Source organism: Sycon ciliatum, chromosome 1 (assembly GCF_964019385.1).
Source record: "Sycon ciliatum chromosome 1, ocSycCili1.1, whole genome shotgun sequence".
Lineage (NCBI taxonomy): Eukaryota > Metazoa > Porifera > Calcarea > Leucosolenida > Sycettidae > Sycon > Sycon ciliatum.
Genome location: NC_088643.1, coordinates 4,613,032 through 4,631,123, shown reverse-complemented (window position 1 = coordinate 4,631,123; position 18,092 = coordinate 4,613,032). Strand labels below are relative to the sequence as shown.

The window sequence follows — 18,092 nt, the reverse complement described above, 5'->3', positions numbered from 1 at the left end:
CAAAGGCGGTGACACAAGCCGGCCCGATGAGCCACCACGCCCACCCTCCTCCACCACCGCCACCAGCGACGGCGGAGCAAGCACAGTCTGTGAGCCAGGATCCGCAAGTTGTGTAGGTAACGGTTGTTTTCTAGGTCGCCCTCGCTTCGGTCTTTGCTGTTGTGCGCAAGGTGGAAGTATGTGACGTGGTGTGTGTTGTTTGATGCGTCACGCGTGCGTTCAGGTGCTGAACAGTCCTACCAACAGACCGACTAGCGCATTGTCGGCATTCAAAGTTGTAAATAAGATGACTAAGGTGAAGGGCTGGTAGGACATCCTTCCGCACCGTAAACGCACGCATCGTCGTAAAGACTGGCACAAAGTGTACTGCATAGTATGTTCGACGAGCAACAGACTTGACTGCACTACAAACTTTAGTCGACTCCTGTCCTTTCCAAGGCAAACATAAATAGACGGGACAACGAGCAGGACCAAACAAAGGAGCCTTGTTAGTTAGTTCGACTTTCAACAACTTCTGCAACAAAAACTCAGGGTACCCGTTCTTAACGAAAACTGACCGGAGAAAGTCAAGCTCCTCCTGCAGCTTACAGGACGAACAAATACGCTTCGCACGGTCTACAAGGTTACGCACTAAGTTTACTTTATATTGAGACGAACAATAAGAGTCATATACAATGTACTGACCAGTAAACGTCGGCTTACGATAGACGGTTGTCAGAACGTCACTACTCGTTTTTCCACCAGCACATCTAGAAATGACAACTTGTTGGACTGTTTATGCTCACATGTGAAACGAAGGGCAGGGTGAATACTGTTTAACACGTCAAGAAACTTGTTACTACGCTCCTCATTATCAAAATATGTGAATGAGTCGTCCACGAAACGTACATTAAAGGTCAGGCCACAATGAATCATCAATTTTCGACTCACAGTAACTGACAAACACGTTTGCCAATACTGGACCAAGGGGCGAACCCATCGCGACACCATCGACTTGTTTGTACATGACATTGTTGAAAGAAAACTCAACTCCAGTTTTAACCAGCAACAACAACCGTCTAAACGCACTTTCAGATATCCAAGGAGTGTCGATGTCATCATTACGGTACAAAACATCCATGCAGATGTCAACAGTTTCTTCAATCGGCACATTAGTAAATAAACTGACGACGTCAAACGAACACATGTGTGCGTTGGGTGGTACAGGCTTGTTGCGGAGCTTTTCGACGAAATCAAAACTGTCTTTTACAGTGCGCTTGCAATAGTGGTCCTGCACTGGTTGTAAGTAAATACACAGCCACTTGGAAATAGAATACTGAGGTGAGGCCGTCATAGAAACGATGGGACGTACTGGACATGTGGGCTTGTGTATTTTTGGTAAGCCATAATAGCCTAGGCCGGAGGGTGCCTGTCGGTTTAATGCGATCGAAATCATTGGAGGATATTTCTCCGTCGGCTTTCAGTTTCTTTAGGTAAGCTATTAGTTCTTGCGGCGGTGGAGCTTGCCAGAGACAGACTGCGAGCAACACCGACAGTGGCAGTAACACTACAATTGCCAACCCCAAAAAACCCAACTTGCGTATCAGCAGCTCCCACACCATCACCACCAATGCAATCTACAGCAACCACAACTAATCCACCATCCAAGCCCACTATTGAAAGACCAAGACGATCAACAGCCAACTACAACAGAAGCTACGCACTCAACGGACAAGGGCGTAAGGAGGGACGTGACAGCAGGGTGACGGCCGAGTCCCGTTCAATGGACCAAGTCAGGCGGGATAACAGAGAGAGCGCAGAGGAAGCGGATGATGGGACGGACGGTGCAATGAGTCGGAGAGCGACGATTGTAGTGATCGTGAGAGTGCCGGCGAGAATGTTAGTGTTGTGCGTAGGTTTCGTGGTAGCAAGTCTTCAGTGTACAATCATCTGTTGGCTAGTCCTGATTGTTGCAATTCGTATTCTGACTCTTCGTTCACTGTATTGTGCCGTGGTCGTCATGGTTATGAACTACAGTTAAAAGTTTTGGAAGCGGCCATCTGTCAGCGTCTGTATAAGCCTAATTTGTGTGTACAAAAAGATAGTATAATTGGGTTGAAATTGTTCAAGTAAAGTGTCATGTTTGGTGCAGCCAAGCTTGGCCGTTAATGTTCTAGGTGTAATGTACTCCTGTTATTTGTTATTATTATTATGTGAAGTGTGTGGGTACAGTGAGGGCTGCGTCCCACCCGCCTGTGTGGATTCACAGGAAGTGTGAGTTACGAAGTCTGAAGAAAATGTTGAACGGTCTCTGCTGGGATGACGACTACACCATAGCTCGGTGGTTAGAGCATCGCTAGCTACAAGCGAGGGTCCCTGGTTCGAGTCCTGGTGGTGACAGTCAATTTTTTCTTGAGGCGGTGGTGGAGTGGGTTGTTGGAGTTGTAGGGTGATGGTCCTGTGCACCACGCGAAACCGAAACCAACAGAGAAAACGCAACACCGGACACCACAGCAGACACACCAACGCACACAGGTCAAACTCGACAGCGAGGACGAACACTCAGCTGGAGATTAATACTTAAAATGACGGAGGGAACTTCGAGAGCGAGGACGAACACTCAGCTGGAGATCTCAGAATAAGGGTGTGAACGAAGAGGGCAGGCGGGGAATGGTGACTCCCGCCATGATGGGGGCTGGGGGTGGGTTAACCGGGTCCAAAAATACGCTTTAATCTATTCCTGTGGTGCGGCGGGATGAATGGACGCCAAGCCGCTTAATGGTGTAAACTAGGGGGGAATGAACAACAGAAACTTGCCATGGGCCATCCCAATACCGGAACAATTTAGGGCTGTCACCAGCCTGGGGGGTCGGTAAAGCCAAACAAACTGTCCCACTTTCAAGGTATCGGCATTGGCCTTCAGATCATAGTTGGTCTTAGCACGGCGGTGGCCACCATCCAAGTGCTCTCTGACTAACCTATAGGCAGCCTCTAAACGTTCCTTCAAACGGATAACATACGAGGTGGGGCTGAGAGTGACAGGTGTAGGGTCTGGGGCAGGGCATAACAAATCTAGGGGCAGACGGGCCTCCCTTCCGAACAGTAAGAAGAATGGGGTATTTATTTTTTATTTTTTTTACTAGAGCCACGTAAACCCGACATGTGTGAGCCATGAATAAGGGGAGTGGTGGCGTGGTCTGGGATGCTCTGCCGACCTTGGGTCTCGGCTTCATCACAACCAGGCGCGCCAATAGCAGAGATATAGTGAGTGGAATTATGCACACTCGTATTGTAGGCCAGTTGGGCCAGCGGCAACCGTTCATCCCAAGAGTCACAATCAGCTGAATCAATGAAAGCTCGGAGCATGACTTGGATCGTGCGGTTAGCTCGTTCAATCATGCCATCACACATTGGGTGGTACGGGGTTGTCCGGGTCTTTTCACATCAAACCGTTTGCGCAATTCTAGAAACAGCTGTGAGCCTGCCGTGGGGTAAGCCCTGGCTGTCAACAGACGAATGTCAATCGGCTAAAGTCGACAACGATTCCCCGTGTTGGCGGCGTTTCGCACGTACTGGGCCTCTGCTGGCATGTATTGCTCAGTAAGGATTTTTCGAAGGGTGTCATACTGCCCACGTTCTACCACTGTTAAGCTTAGTAGGAAGGGTGCAGCACTGTCACGACTCTTGAAGTGACCTCTTTAGCAACACTAGTTTACAGTGGAGTTTGCGGGCAGCATCCTCATCCTTCGCCTCCGGATCAGTAAGAAAGGGGTTATGAGAGACGGGAGTCCAATCATCTAAACCACGGCTAAGGGGACCCGGACACTGATAGTCTGTAGTGGGGAGGGAGACATCTGGCTTACCACTAGGCTTGAACTTCGTATCCTCAGCATAATGAATTTTCGGTGTTGGTATATCATCAGGTGCGTATGGACCGTCAGAACAAGCTTCAGAGTACTCGTACCGAGTATAAAATGTTGTGTCTTTAGGTGGGGCCGGGTAGAAGTAACAGTAGGTGGGGTAACCGTATAGTGTGAGACAGATGTTTCCCCTCGGGTTCTTATCGGGGCTGGACTGACAGGCCGAGCCAGAACGGTGGTATCATCCCAACCATTAGCATCACAAGCATTATCGAAATCTAATAAAAATGCTTCGAAATCCTCGTTCTCCTTGCCGGAGAAAGGACGGGCCATTATCCAAGAAGATTGACTTGCCATATTGAATAATTTTTTTAATAATTTTTTTAAAAGATCAAATATGGAGGACCGAACAGGTTCGTACTACACTGCACTATACACTAAGGCTGATAAGTATTAGTTTGATGCACCCGTAGGGTTCCCTGTAACAAGGCCATGCCTGTTGGGACTCCCCTAGTCAAATAATAAATACTACTAGTACTACTACATGTACCAGGGGCGTAGCACCCGCAGGGCCGCTATGACTGGTACGACCATGGCCGTACCACTTTTCGAAAAGTGTGGTCCGTCCGGAACGTCCAAAACCGTAATAAAAAAATCAGGATCCATCGATGCATATGCGCATCAGACTTTGACCTTTTCTAGACTCGTACTCGTAGATCTGCCATGCATCTGTGCATGTCCATGCACGTCTCTTCTGCCCGTGAAATAATTCTATGACTTATAAACTGTGCCAGAAGTGTGCCAGAAGTTCCTAGAACGCAGGATTTTGTGTCTTTTTTACATTTTCCCGGGGGAGGTCCCCCGGACCCCCCCCCCCCTCCAAAATGGCCTTCGGCCGCGCCGACCTTTGGTCGTACCACTTCCAAAACCCCTCCTAGTCCTACGCCCCTGTGTACTACTACTACCCAAAACACCACAAAAGGACACTAATTAACACAAAAGGAAAAACGAACAAGAACACAACTGTTTTTCGATTTTGACAGCATGTTACGCCTTGTAACATGCTGTCAAAATCGAAAAACATGTTAAACTACCAAGCAAGGCTTCTGTATATAAGAACAGAACTGTAGGCAGAAGCACTTATGACTACAGTCCATTCATAAAAAGATGGGCTCTGGCGAGCTCCCGCATTTGGCGATTTTTCGTGATTTCATCGTACACAGTGCAGTGCTGCGAAATTTGAAATTTGAAAAAGGGTCCAAAAAGGGTACCTGAACTGGGGTTCGAACCGCACAATGCACGTTTGCAGGCAGGGTCAAACGGCCTGGATTTTTATGGTTTTTCCCAATTCAGTGCTGTTGGGGCAAAACCTGGCCGAAATTCTATTCTTGTTATGGCTTGCTTTTTGGACAAAAAAACTTCAGAAACATGATTGGAAGAGGATTCCATAAGGGATTGCAGAAAAAAATTCTAAAAAAACTCAAAGTTTGACCCATTTATGGCCAAAAGCTAGAAGTCCATCTTTTTCTGAATGGACTGTAACACGATACACAAGCTTATCGAAGTTACTCACGCGGGGAATTGAAAAGCACCGGGAATATTCATTAGGGAAAACGTTAGGTAGTCGGTAGAGCTTCGGGAGTGGGTACTCAGAGCCAAAGTTGGGCGCCAATGTTGACAAAATATTATGGAGTGGGTATAACACTAACCCCAGTTACAGGAGATACCATATTACTGGCACAACCAACAAGCCAAGCGGCTCGGGCGACTTGGCAAACTAACAGTCTGGTCATCATGGTCATACTACTTTCTGAATTCATGAAGCTCGAAGTGACTTTCGTCCTGAAGTCGTGAAGAAATAAAAAAGTGAAATCCAAGTATTTTCGCACCGTGCCACAATGACGTCACAGCCAAGGAGTCGTCAAAATGATGGGCCCCTAGCCCTGGCCCTGGCTGTCAGTCACCAGACATTGTCTGACTGAATTGAATTTTTTTTATTGTCCTCATGTTGCAGTCGCATGTTTTACTTTTAGACTGCAGGAATTGGGTGCGTAGAATACCCTGAGGCTGAATTGCGATACGTCCTTGGCACAGGATGGACGCGAGCCCTGAAGAAAAATGCCAGGGAAGTGAAGGTGAACAGGGCAAGGTTTGTGACCAGAAAAGCAGGAACGTCGTCTCTTCAGAACTGGGTGCAGACGACAAAGAAAAGGACAGCATGTCGCAGGAGGAAAGTGGTGCTACTCGAATGGTCCAGGATGAGGAAGCTGATTCTCCTGTTGCTGATGGTGCTGCCGGTGTTGCAGACGGTAGTCAATCTCCAGAGTGTGATGGTTCTCTTGTTGGAACAGAGAATTCAACTGCTGGATCTTGCGAGGAGTCTTCTGATCATGATTATGCCCAAATATCAGATTCGGAAACTGACGCGTCCATACTGGAACGTCTTTTTCCTGAATTCCCCAGCTGCGACGATGAGGATGAGGATGATGATGATGATGATGACGAAAACACCAGCGACGAGGACATCGGGGGTGGCGCAGCAGAGCCTGATATCCCTGGCTGCACGGAGGACACGCGATGTCCGGCGATGACGCGGTGGAGCACTGCGTACGACCTGCGGCGCCGCCACCTGGGCCTCTGCAGCGCTTCGTCACTGCGGCGCAGAGCCATGAGCAGCTACGCGCTGGTGCGGCGACTGGACAAAGAGCGCGAGATAGCAGGTCACGAGGGCTGCGTAAACACCCTACACTACAGCGAAGACGGAGAGGTGCTGGCGTCGAGTGGCGATGACTTGAACGTGATGCTGTGGGACTGGCGACGAGGCAAGCGTACGCTGGCCTTTGCCAGCGGGCACAGCAGCAACGTCTTCCAGGCCAAGTTCATGCCCAGCTGCCTGAACTCGATGATGGTGTCGACGGCGCGCGATGGCCTAGTGCGACGGCACCTGCTAACCCCGTCGGGCGACGTGACATCCAAGACGGTTGCGGAGCACGACGACGCTGCTCACAAGCTGGCCCTGGAGCCGGGAAACCCGCACACGGTGCGCTCGTGCGGCGAGGACGGCAAGGTGTTCTCCATCGATTTGAGGACGGACGAATGCGAGCTGCTAGTGCAGAGTATGGAGTTGCGCAGCCCCCGGCACGCTCGTCTCTACTCGATCTTCACCAATCCAGTTCAGCCGTGGTACTTTGCCGTGTCTGGTTCTAGTCGAACCCTCAGCGTCTATGATCAACGGTACATCACCGACGATAGACCGGTATGTGTTCCAGTCTGATGATGTGTGCCTGCAAGGTAGCTCAAGACCAATTAATTGGTCCGAAGATTGGTCTGTTTGCTTTTCTCTGTCTTCGGCACCTCTCTATAGATGTATGAAGCAAGAAATGGCCGTTTTGGTGCGGTATTTGGGTACCATTGGGTATCCAGTATGCCACTCTGAAAAATATCGGATTTTTGTGATTTAGCGGAAATTTTAGGCGACTTCTCGGCTGGGTCTTCTTTGTTAGATAGCTTTGCGTATCCCAATATCATGCTCTTGTTCCTGTAGAGAGGCTGTAATAGTCACACACTCTCTCTCTCCCAACTACCCCCGCACACAACCTCGTTGCAGACCAGCCAACACACACGGCTCTGGGTTGTAATGAATAGTTACGATAAAGGCTTAGACTAAATTTAGAGTAAAGAGCAAAAAACCGCCAACCGGCAACACCTCGATCAAACCATCAAGAACCTCATTTCTCTCCCAACTGCAACTACTAGAACCACTTGTCACGCATGCAAGCTTAGCATTGTCACCATCATTGGTGCGCGCGCGAGCGTGCGCATGCGCACGGTAAACCGTATTTGGCGCACACTAACGTCATGCTAGGAGGTAATGAACTAATGATCATTCATGACACAGACAAGCAGACAAGTAAACATGCATGAGAATGTCCACAATGCACACAGCAAGGAACAACAGCACACTGAGATGTCACCTCGGGACAGTCATATTGATTATTACACCCCTCCCCCAGGTGACATTTCAGTCAGCATAACGGGATGGCATGACCAGTCGCCCACGGTCACGGAATGTGTATTGGTGGCGAGCGGAGTCATCTGCCACATCGAGCTCCTCCAGTGCTTCACCTACAGCGATCCGAGGAGCTGGCTTGATATGGTCCACATTGACGACTTTCTTCCTTTGCCCAGATGCAATGACCACCGTAGAAGGGCTGATAACTTTCTTGATCACCCAGCCAGGCTCGTACGGAGACAACAACTTCTGGCTGCGGTCGGGACGACGAAGCATGACGGCATCATCCGGGTGGTAGAGCTGAGGCTGATCATGCTCATTATCAACACCATCGTGGACAGATGGCTCCATCTCGATCAGGTCACGGATGCGAGCAGCGCTGTCACCGAGCCGACTGACCCACTGGCTCATCTCGCAGGCAGGTTGGTCCTTTGCCACAATTAGGTCACGTGGTTGCCAGACTGTCATCGCCATCATCGGTGTCAGCCTGGTGGTTGAATGGGGTCTATTCCTGTAATAGTACAGGAGAAGGTCGAGCTCCGACCGCCAGTCGTCGGCAGTGTCCAGGACCTTCCGCATCATCGTAAGCAGTGTGCGGTTCATCCGCTCCACGGCACCATGTGACTGTGGGTGGCGTACCGCACCAGTCTCGACTATCACATGGAACTGACTCCACAGGGCGTTGACCACAGCATTCTGAAATTCGGTGCCATTGTCGACGCGTACGACATCCGGAGGACCCCTACCCAGCGACAACATATCGCCAAGAATGCGTCGGCCACGGATTGGGCATCATGGCGTCGCAACGGTACGACTTCGGCCCATTTGGTGAAGTCATCAACACACACCAACACACAATGGAAGCGGCCACTCTTCTCCGGCCCAAGTTCCAGAGTGTCGAGATGCACCACGCTCCAGGGCCTCCCAGGAATGTCGCGACGGGTAGAAGCAACTGACGCACCAGCACGATGACTAGCAGCACAGCATTGAGGACAGTCACGACAATACTGGCGGCACTTGTCAGCCATGGAGATAAAGAAACAGCGGCTACGCAGCATGGCATGCATGGTACTAGAGTTGCCATAGCCGCTGAGCCCATGAACTGAACTGAGCAGGACTGGCTCCAGATCCTGTGAAACAACTGGAACCACCACCTCACCTTTCACGGCCAACTTCACAGACCGGCACAGCACGTCATCCCGAAGCAGCAGCTGATCACGCACCTGTCGAAAGGACGGGTGCGACACTGGCAGGTCGGCCTTGATTTCTCCAACCATGGTGGAGATGACCTGGCAGGAACGCTGAGCCTCTTGAATGCGCTCCGTCGTGAGCGGACCCAGGCCTTGCCGGTCAGTAGTGGCAGCAGCAGCAGCATCGACACAAACAGCATATGTCCCTTTGAACAGCTTTACCCAGGACGATGGGATCCGCGACAACCGATCTGCAAGATTCTTGGCCGACGGAACCCACAGCACGTCCACCGTCATATCCGTTGTTGCAAGGAGATCGTCGATGATTTCCAGCCGACGTCGAATCAGCGTTGCATTCAACCCACTCGTTTTGATGCGCAGCAGGTCATGAACAGTCTGCTGCAACCAGCTGGCCACTGTCTTTGAATCTGTAGCGACTTGAATTTGCGTGGCACCCCAGTCATGAACGAGATTGAGGCCCTTCACGACAGCCTCGAGTTCCGCCACATTGATGTGCTTGTGATCAGTACGGGGCCGCAACCACGATGCGTCTTCAATCACCTGACCGTCAATCTCCAACACGACACCGAGAGCTATGTCTGAGGCCTCACACCACACGGTCCACTGGCTATCTGGAGAGGCAGATACCTTCCAAGCACCACGGACGGGATCCTCCGTGTCGAGCCTCGCTGCGAGCTCTTTACAGCATGCCTCGACTGCTGGTGAAACTGGCACGTCCCAGTTTTCTCCTGTGCAAGACATCCTCTTCAACGCGCTGCAGGCCGGACGAAGCCAGGAACATACTGGATAGTGACCAGTTGCACGTCCACACCAGCTGAACAGACTACGCTTAGTCAATGGCTTAGGCACAGCAAGATCAACGCCACTGCGTCTTGACCACTGCAGTCTGCCCGACGATGACGACATCTGCAGACCCAGGACCCTGGCACTCGGCAGAGGCTCAGACGGCTTGGTGTCTAGCCCATAGCGACGCAAGTCGGTGGCGACATCATCTGCTTCAACTTGCGGCGTCAATATATCGTCAATGTAGTTATCCACGTTGGAGTGGTGCCGCAGAATCCACTGAACAATGATGTCCATAAATTTGGGCGCTATAGCTAACCCAAAAGCCATACATGTGACGGTGTAGAGTTGGCCCTTCCAGATCACTGTCTGATAGCACACCAGCTCTGGCTCGACATGAATCTGCATGTACGCCTTCCGAATATCCAGCAGTACAGATGACTCGTCGCTGACCATGCGCCACTTCCGCAAGGTCTCCTGACATGACGGAGAGTTCTGACCAGGCTCCGAGACAATGAGCTCGTTGAGGCGCCGGTAGTCTAAGCATGGTCGGACGGGAGTAGTCTCCTTGTGCTCTTGAGCCACCGCCAAAACCGGCAAGACACCTGCCATGTCGCCATGCACAGACTCATCAGATGGCTGAAGCCAGCCCTTGGTGATCCACTGGTCCACCTCCTGGCAAAATAGCTCCTCCTGATGGGCAGTCAATTGAGCACGCGAGTACTCACCAATGGGTGGGCCAACTGGCGATGTCGGAGGTGTGCCTGATGCCCATTTCCATGACAGAAACCACTGGCCACGAGAAGCATCCCAGCGCACTGATCCATCCGAACAACTCAGAGTAACGTCATCACCGCTACGCGTAACCTTGACATGCCGGTATGGATGGGGATCGTGAACTGGAGCATCACCCGTACTCGTCGGCACACCGCCTGCCGAGTTGCTTCCAAATGTTACTGATGAAAGCAGGCCATCACTGTATTGCAACTGAACACCACCAGATGCGGCAACGACATCTGCACCAAGTAGAAGTGGGGCATTGACCACATCCAGCGTCGCGACGACGGATGCTACTACTGATACGACCGGCAAGTGAACAGGACCATCATTGCGTCGTAGCTGAAGTTCAATACTGCCAAGCACATCCAGGGGCTGGCCATCCAATGCCAACGGAGCAGCACAGTGATCGGAGGAGAATGACAATCTATGCTGCTTGAGAAATGCTGCAGACACAAATGTACGACTGGCACCAGTGTCAATAACTGCCGCGCAGCGCATCCAGTCGCCATTAGCCGCATGGACATCGACATAAATCGTCGGCAACTCCATGGGTTGTGCCACAGGTGCACCCAACACTCGGTCCGGGGTGGCTTTTTTTTCTTTCTTTTTTGAGTACTAGTGGGCGATGTGGGCTGAACACTAGCCTCTCCCACGGCAGCAACAGCATTCTTCTGACTGTCAATCCATTTGCGCTTCATGGGGCAGTCCTTGATGATATGGCCCTTCTCCTCACAGAAATGACACTTGATACCAGACGACTGCTGACCCTTCTGGCGGCGGTTTGGGCACTCGCGTTTCACATGTCCAACAGTTTTACAGTGAAAGCAGACAACTGACCTGGCACTGCTACTCACACCAACTCGAGACTGGTCACCACCACTGGCACCATCAGGCTTGGGTACAGCTGCAACAACCGCATGCTGCAGTCGAGGTCGGGAGTCAGCCACTGCGTTCCGCAATGCATGCACGCGTTGCAAACATCCGCTTACCGTGAGAGCTTGCCCAGCCATGCTGAGCCGGATTTCCTTGTCGAAATCACCAGGTAAGCCCAGTAGAAACTGTTCAATAATCACGGGATCCTGGTCGGCATTACCGCCGCTGCGGTGACCCGAAATGGCAAGCAGGCGCTCCAAATCCGCAGCATAGGCGTCCGGCGACTCGTCCATCCTCAACCGACGGCGCACGAAACTTTGGTACGCTTGGGCCGGTGTCATTGCAAATGCCGATAACATCTTCTCGCGCACCTTATCTTCGACTTTTTTGTCCGCGTCCGACATCTTGGTGAAAACAAGAAACGCATCTTGATCCAGAAACAAGGGCAGATGCTTCATGCGTTTAGTCTCATCGTCCCAACCCTGAACACTTGCGAGCACCAAGAATTTGTTGTGGAACACCTCCCAACTATCCTGGCCAGTAAAGGGACGAACGAAATTATCGACTTTCAACGACATACCAGAATCTGTAGCAGTAGCCACTGCACCTCCACCGGAATTACGTCCCACAACACGACGTCGTCGTCGTCGTCGTCGCGGCATACACCAGAACAACTCTACAATAGTCACTAGCCGGGTTTCGGTACCACAAGCTGTAATAGTCACACAGTCTCTCTCTCCCAACTACCCCCGCACACAACCTCGTTGCAGACCAGCCAACATACACGGCTCTGGGTTGTAATGAATAGTAACGATAAAGGCTTAGACTAAAGTTAGAGTAAAGAGCAAAAAACCGCCAACCGGCAACACCTCGATCAAACCATCAAGAACCTCATTTCTCTCCCAACTGCAACTACTAGAACCACTTGTCACGCATGCAAGCTTAGCATTGTCACCATCATTGGCGCACGCGCGCGAGCGTGCACATGCGCACGGTAAACCGTATTTGGCGCGCAATAACGTCATGCTAGGAGGTAATGAACTAATGATCATTCATGACACCGACAAGCAGACAAGTAAACATGCATGAGAATGTCCACAATGCACACAGCGAGGAACAACAGCACACAGCACACTGAGATGTCACCTCGGGACAGTCATATTGATTATTACAAGGCATCCTGAACAAAGTAACACATCTCCACAACAGCCCCCCCCCCCCCCCCTCTGTAATCTTCCGTAGCCTTTCGCAGACGGTGAATTTCGCGTTAAAGGGGAAGTTAAGCCTGAAATCAAATTTCCACCAGCTGTAGTCTTCGGGGTGCTGAGTTGAATGGTCTTGGTCCGAGGAAGCTGAGACGCTCCCTTCCTCCTTCACTCCCAATCAAACTCGCCACTTCTACCGAAACTGGGTGACTGCGCCCTACTAGATGGGAATTTGTATGAAAAATGTCACTAAAAGCACCATTTCGTTCTTATTAAAGCACGGATGACCGCAATTAGCCCATATGTTGTAGTCTTTTGGACTCTGAGTCGACTGGTTTTGTCCGAGAAGGCTGCGATGCAGCGTTCGGCCCTTATTCCCCATCGAACATGGTTGAACAAGCGGTCACGTGCTCCTGCGTACACCAGTCACCTGGTCACCGTACCTGCAGGGTACAACTTACAGCCTGTTTGGGCGCGTTCCTGTCACTGAAGTTAGGGTTGGTTCACATATCGCCCGTACGCGCCGGGAGTCGCCGGCGGTGGGCCTCTTGCGGTCGGCCTCTCCCGACGCATTGCGATTATGTGAACCAGTGCAGTCGTAACAAAATCATACGGTAAAAAGTCGCTAGGGATCACCGGCAAAGTTGGGCAATGCCCAACTCTTGCGATCTGCCCCGGCACCAATCCCGTACAATTTTGACCAAAAGTGGTTTGTGGACCATTCGAGCCGGAGATCGCCGGTGACAGGACCCAGACTTTGTCAGAATTTCGAACCAAGACTCGTCCTAAATTTTCCTAAATTGAAGCTAAAGATTAGGTCTGTTCGCCATTCTTGTAGTCGCTTCAAGGTGGCAAATTAAATCAGCACCAATCCGTCCTTCTCGGATGATCTGCTTGACTGTTTTGCAACTTATGAGACAAATACAATTGAAACAAATAAAAATATGATGGATAGTTCTTGTGACTTCATCAACGTTTTCATGCATAATTTCGACACCAACACTGACTGGACCGCAATAAAATGTGTAGAAGTAGTTTCATGATCTCCAATAAAAGGTAGCATCGAGTGGCCATCACCGAAAGACCTTGAACTACTGAAGAAGCAAAGAATTCAAGCTTCAATTGTCAAAACTGTTGTAGCATTTGAGCGCATTCTGTACTACTGTAAAAGCCATATATTATAGCGAAGTGCTAAATCGAACGAGTTAACGAGGAGAAATCTGTCGTTAAAATAGAAATCGTTATACAGAAATCGATACATATACTGTCCTATTGAGCGTTGAGAATGAGTGGGAATCGTTATCTTTGGTACACGTAAACTAGTCAATCTTGGGAAATCGTTACATATGCGCCTCGTTAGAATAATGGCTTTTACTGTATTGTGTAGTAGATTTGGTACTCGAACCGTATGCGGGACGGATCGGGAGCTGGCTCACCGCCGGTGCTTCCCTTTGAGTTGAACTTTGGTGTGAAAGTTGTAGCGGAAGGGTGGCTCGAACTTAGAATGTACAGATCCCATGTGTGCTTGGCGAGGTTGTACCGTCAGACCTCGCATAACCGCACACATCCGTCTTCCACGAAAATATCCGGATAGGCGAGGGAACGGGATAATCGAACACACATACTGTATGTGTGCATGGCATATGCTGTAAATCGGTAACCAGTGATTTTCTTCCAGATGGCGAGGGATCCGGATAAAAGAGGACCGGATAAGCGAAATCTGACTGTAATGTGCTCTCTGCTTGCTTCGCCAACGTAGGAGTGATTATCAATTCCTTGTTGATCTTTTAAAGGTGTGTGTGTGTGTGTGCGTGTGCGTGTGCGCGCGTGTACACGTGGGCACGCACACACATGTGTCTCTAGGTCCAGCTCTACACGGTGAAGAGCATGAAGGAGCACGCCACTGTAACGTGTGTAGTGTACAGCAATGACGGCAAGGAGCTGTTAGCGACATACAATGACGAGTCCATCTACATCTTCAACACGGAGCTGAGTCGGACTGTGCCTGTACACCGCTACACGGTACGCTTAACTTGGTCACTTTCTGTGCAGATACCGTCACCTATAACACCATATACACGTGCACACACACGCGCACACAGACATACATACATACACACACACACACGCACGCACACACACACACACACACACACACACACACATACGTACAGACATACATACACACATACGTTCAGACATACATACACACATACGCACACACACATACATTGACCTTGACCTTGACACACGTCGCCTTGATAGGTTACACGGTCCCCGTCAGGGGAGAGGGGTGGAAGAGGCTGAGGAGCAGCACTTCTGATGGCGCACTAGATGGCGCACGCACACACACACACACACACACACACACACACACACACACACACACACACACACACACATGTTCACGAAGTGGGCGAAACGAATATCCAGGCGAACCCGTTGCATATCGATGGTCCCCGGGGCCTGTAGTCGAGGTGCCGTGAATTGTTTTTGAATCGCTGGAGAAGCGGGGGGTTGCTTGGCACAGACACACATAGAGTAGAAGGATGAACAAACCATCAGATTGAACACAATAAAGCCTTTGTGAAATGTCAGTTCAGCTCATGCTCTTGGTCGCAGTTCTAAAACTAATCTCTCCTCGCCGCCTCTTTACTAACAATCAGATTGACATGAACTTTATCTGAACACTCATCTGGAGTCCCAGGCGTCCTTTAGCTTCACCATAAAAGACAAGCGCCAAAGAGGGCCTATGGCGCCGGCAATTCACTGTTTCCGTAAATACTTCGTGCACAAGTGGTTCTCCACCTGTTCTCCACCAGGTTTGAGTGCGTCGAGAACAGCACCGCGAATCGTCCGTGTGCGAATTGTCCGTATATTATGTGTTCAGTGGTCCCTTTGTAACCCCACACTATTTGTGCTACGGAAATTCTGCCGGAGAAGGGATGTGCTGGATTAGCATATCTGATGTATAGGCACAGCGGGCATGACTTGGACATCTTGATCACGGACAATTATGCTGGCTTCTGGAGAGTGCTGGTTTATTGAGAGTGGCTATATCATGGGTGTGCAGCTCGACACCCGAGGAGAAATCAGTATCAGCAGCTACTACACCTTGCTGATGATGCTCACAAGACAGAAGCGGAAAAAAACACTGAATTTCTTTATTTACAGTGTAGTGCTCTACTCCGCGAAATGTGCTATTTTTATTATTATTATTATATCATGGGTACCGCTATTTTCCTGCTTGTGCTTTTGTTCACCACAGTGGTTGGGTTCTACAGTACAATATCATGCAAACTGTTGTACAGTGCTGGCCAAAGAAATCCAACCACATGAATAAAATAGCATTGCCGGGCGCTACGCAGCCCTAGCACTACACACACTGGTCTGTGCACTTTAACACGGCGCTACTTTATTCATGAGGTTGGATTTCTTTGGCCAACATTGTAGTTGACCAGAAACCGACTGATTGAATACTCTTCCTGTGTTACCATGGCATTGTATATACCTACTTTACTTGTACTCAATCTGCGGACAGCATGCTGTTTCGTTCTTTTTGAACTCATCAGCGCAGCACAGAGAAAATGAGGCCGAACCTGATAGCAATGAAAATAAAAATTTCCAATCAGGCCCGAACGTACCTTGCCAGAGTGCTCAAAATGACAAGTCAGTGAGCTCTGCATAACGCAAACAGCAAAGGCACTACCCCACGCAAGAGTGCTCAACTGCTACAAGAGCAGGAGCGAAATACTCAATCTGCGGACAGCATGCTGTTTCGTTCTTTTTGAACTCATCAGCGCAGCACAGAGAAAATGAGGCCGAACCTGATAGCAATGAAAATAAAAATTTCCAATCAGGCCCGAACGTACCTTGCCAGAGTGCTCAAAATGACAAGTCAGTGAGCTCTGCATAACGCAAACAGCAAAGGCACTACCCCACGCAAGAGTGCTCAACTGCTACAAGAGCAGGAGCGAAATACTCAATCTGCGGACAGCATGCTGTTTCGTTCTTTTTGAACTCATCAGCGCAGCACAGAGAAAATGAGGCCGAACCTGATAGCAACCACCCGAACCCAACTACTGTGTACTTGTATAAAAGCCGGGATTGTTCCTATGACTTTCTTAGTGAAATGTTGCAGGCTTCTATACAAGACAGGTATTTCTATGTATGTCAACACTAAAACCAGGCTTATGTGTGATTTGATGGGCCCAAAATTGCGGCTTCTATTCAAGTGCGGCTTTTATACAAGACTTTACGGTATACCCGTAGTGTTGCATATTAAAGCCGGGATTGTTCCTGTAGAGGCCGATGTCAAGGCTAGGTTTCTACTCGCATCAGGCTTCTATTCAAAGCAGGTATTTCTATGTGTGGCAACATTAAAACCAGGCTTATGTGCCGACAATAGACACCCTTAGCAAACAACGTTATGTTGTAACGGTATTACCGTAAGGGGGGAAACACCGTGATTTAGGCTCGACCTTTAGCAAGATGCACGCTATTTTTAGTACGCTGTTGCCACGAGAATAGCTTTTACTTCGCGCGCTACAACCATTTATGTCACCATACACGCGATACAAGGTGAAATGCATACGGACTATGCAATATTTGGCCAAAAAAACGTACCGTTGGTCACAACGATAAATCAGCCCCCATAACGTTTTTACGCTGCAGCTTCAACGCTATTTGGGTGATCAAGGTACGAGCACTGTAAAACAAATAGCGTTACCGTTGTTTGCTAAGGGTGTCTAGTGTATCTTGAAAGTCAGGCTTGTATTCAAAACAGTCTTCTATACGAGACAGGCTTTAATACAAGACACTGCGGTACACGCATTGTACTTCCTCTGGCAGCTAAACCCACTTGGCTCATTGTGAATGATGTTCCAGTACTGTACTATGGGTAGGTGTTTATCAAACATGTGCTCACTTGTAGGATGTACATCTAGCGTGTTGCATACTGTCGATATTTTATTGTTGATGCATGCAGGGTCATCGCAATAACGACACCATTAAGGGTGTCAACTTCTTTGGCCCGAATTCCGAGTACGTTGTGAGCGGCTCGGACTGTAGGCACGTGTTCATCTGGGAGAAATCCACCGAGAAAGTCGTGCAGCTGCTGAAAGCTGACGAGGTGGGTGCGGTGAACTGCCTGGAGCCCAATCCTCAGTGTATGGCGCTGGCCACCAGCGGTCTGGAGCACACGGTCAAGGTCTGGACGCCGCACGCCAGGCGGCCGACGGACATGAGCGGGCTCGAGGCCCTGACGTGGCGCAACGACATGACCGAGTGGCTGCAGGACTCCAGCCCCTGGGTGGTGAACGTTGCTGCCAATATGCTCGGCAGTAGCGATGAGGACGACAGCGACGACTAGAATGGCCCGGGCATCAAC

General features: G+C 50.0%; 1 protein-coding gene across 1 annotated transcript; it reads left to right on the top strand.

Moving 5' to 3' along the window:
• Positions 1-5,800: 5,800 nt before the first annotated feature.
• On the top strand, positions 5,801-18,080 carry LOC135810597 (DDB1- and CUL4-associated factor 8-like). The gene is made up of 3 exons (XM_065324091.1): positions 5,801-7,095; positions 14,567-14,725; positions 17,691-18,080. Exons 1-3 carry the CDS (start codon positions 5,935-5,937, stop codon positions 18,072-18,074), a joined length of 1,704 nt encoding a protein of 567 aa, XP_065180163.1. The 5' UTR covers positions 5,801-5,934; the 3' UTR covers positions 18,075-18,080.
• The last annotated feature ends 12 nt before the right edge of the window (positions 18,081-18,092 follow it).

Bases quoted from the DNA above. Each gene is read 5' to 3' on its own strand.
- LOC135810597 (XM_065324091.1), top strand. From the start codon at position 5,935: ATGGACGCGAGCCCTGAAGAAAAATGCCAGGGAAGTGAAGGTGAACAG. The intron at 7,096-14,566 runs GTATGTGTTCCA...ATGTGTCTCTAG, and splicing joins ACATCACCGACGATAGACCG to GTCCAGCTCTACACGGTGAA. The intron at 14,726-17,690 runs GTACGCTTAACT...TGATGCATGCAG, and splicing joins TGCCTGTACACCGCTACACG to GGTCATCGCAATAACGACAC.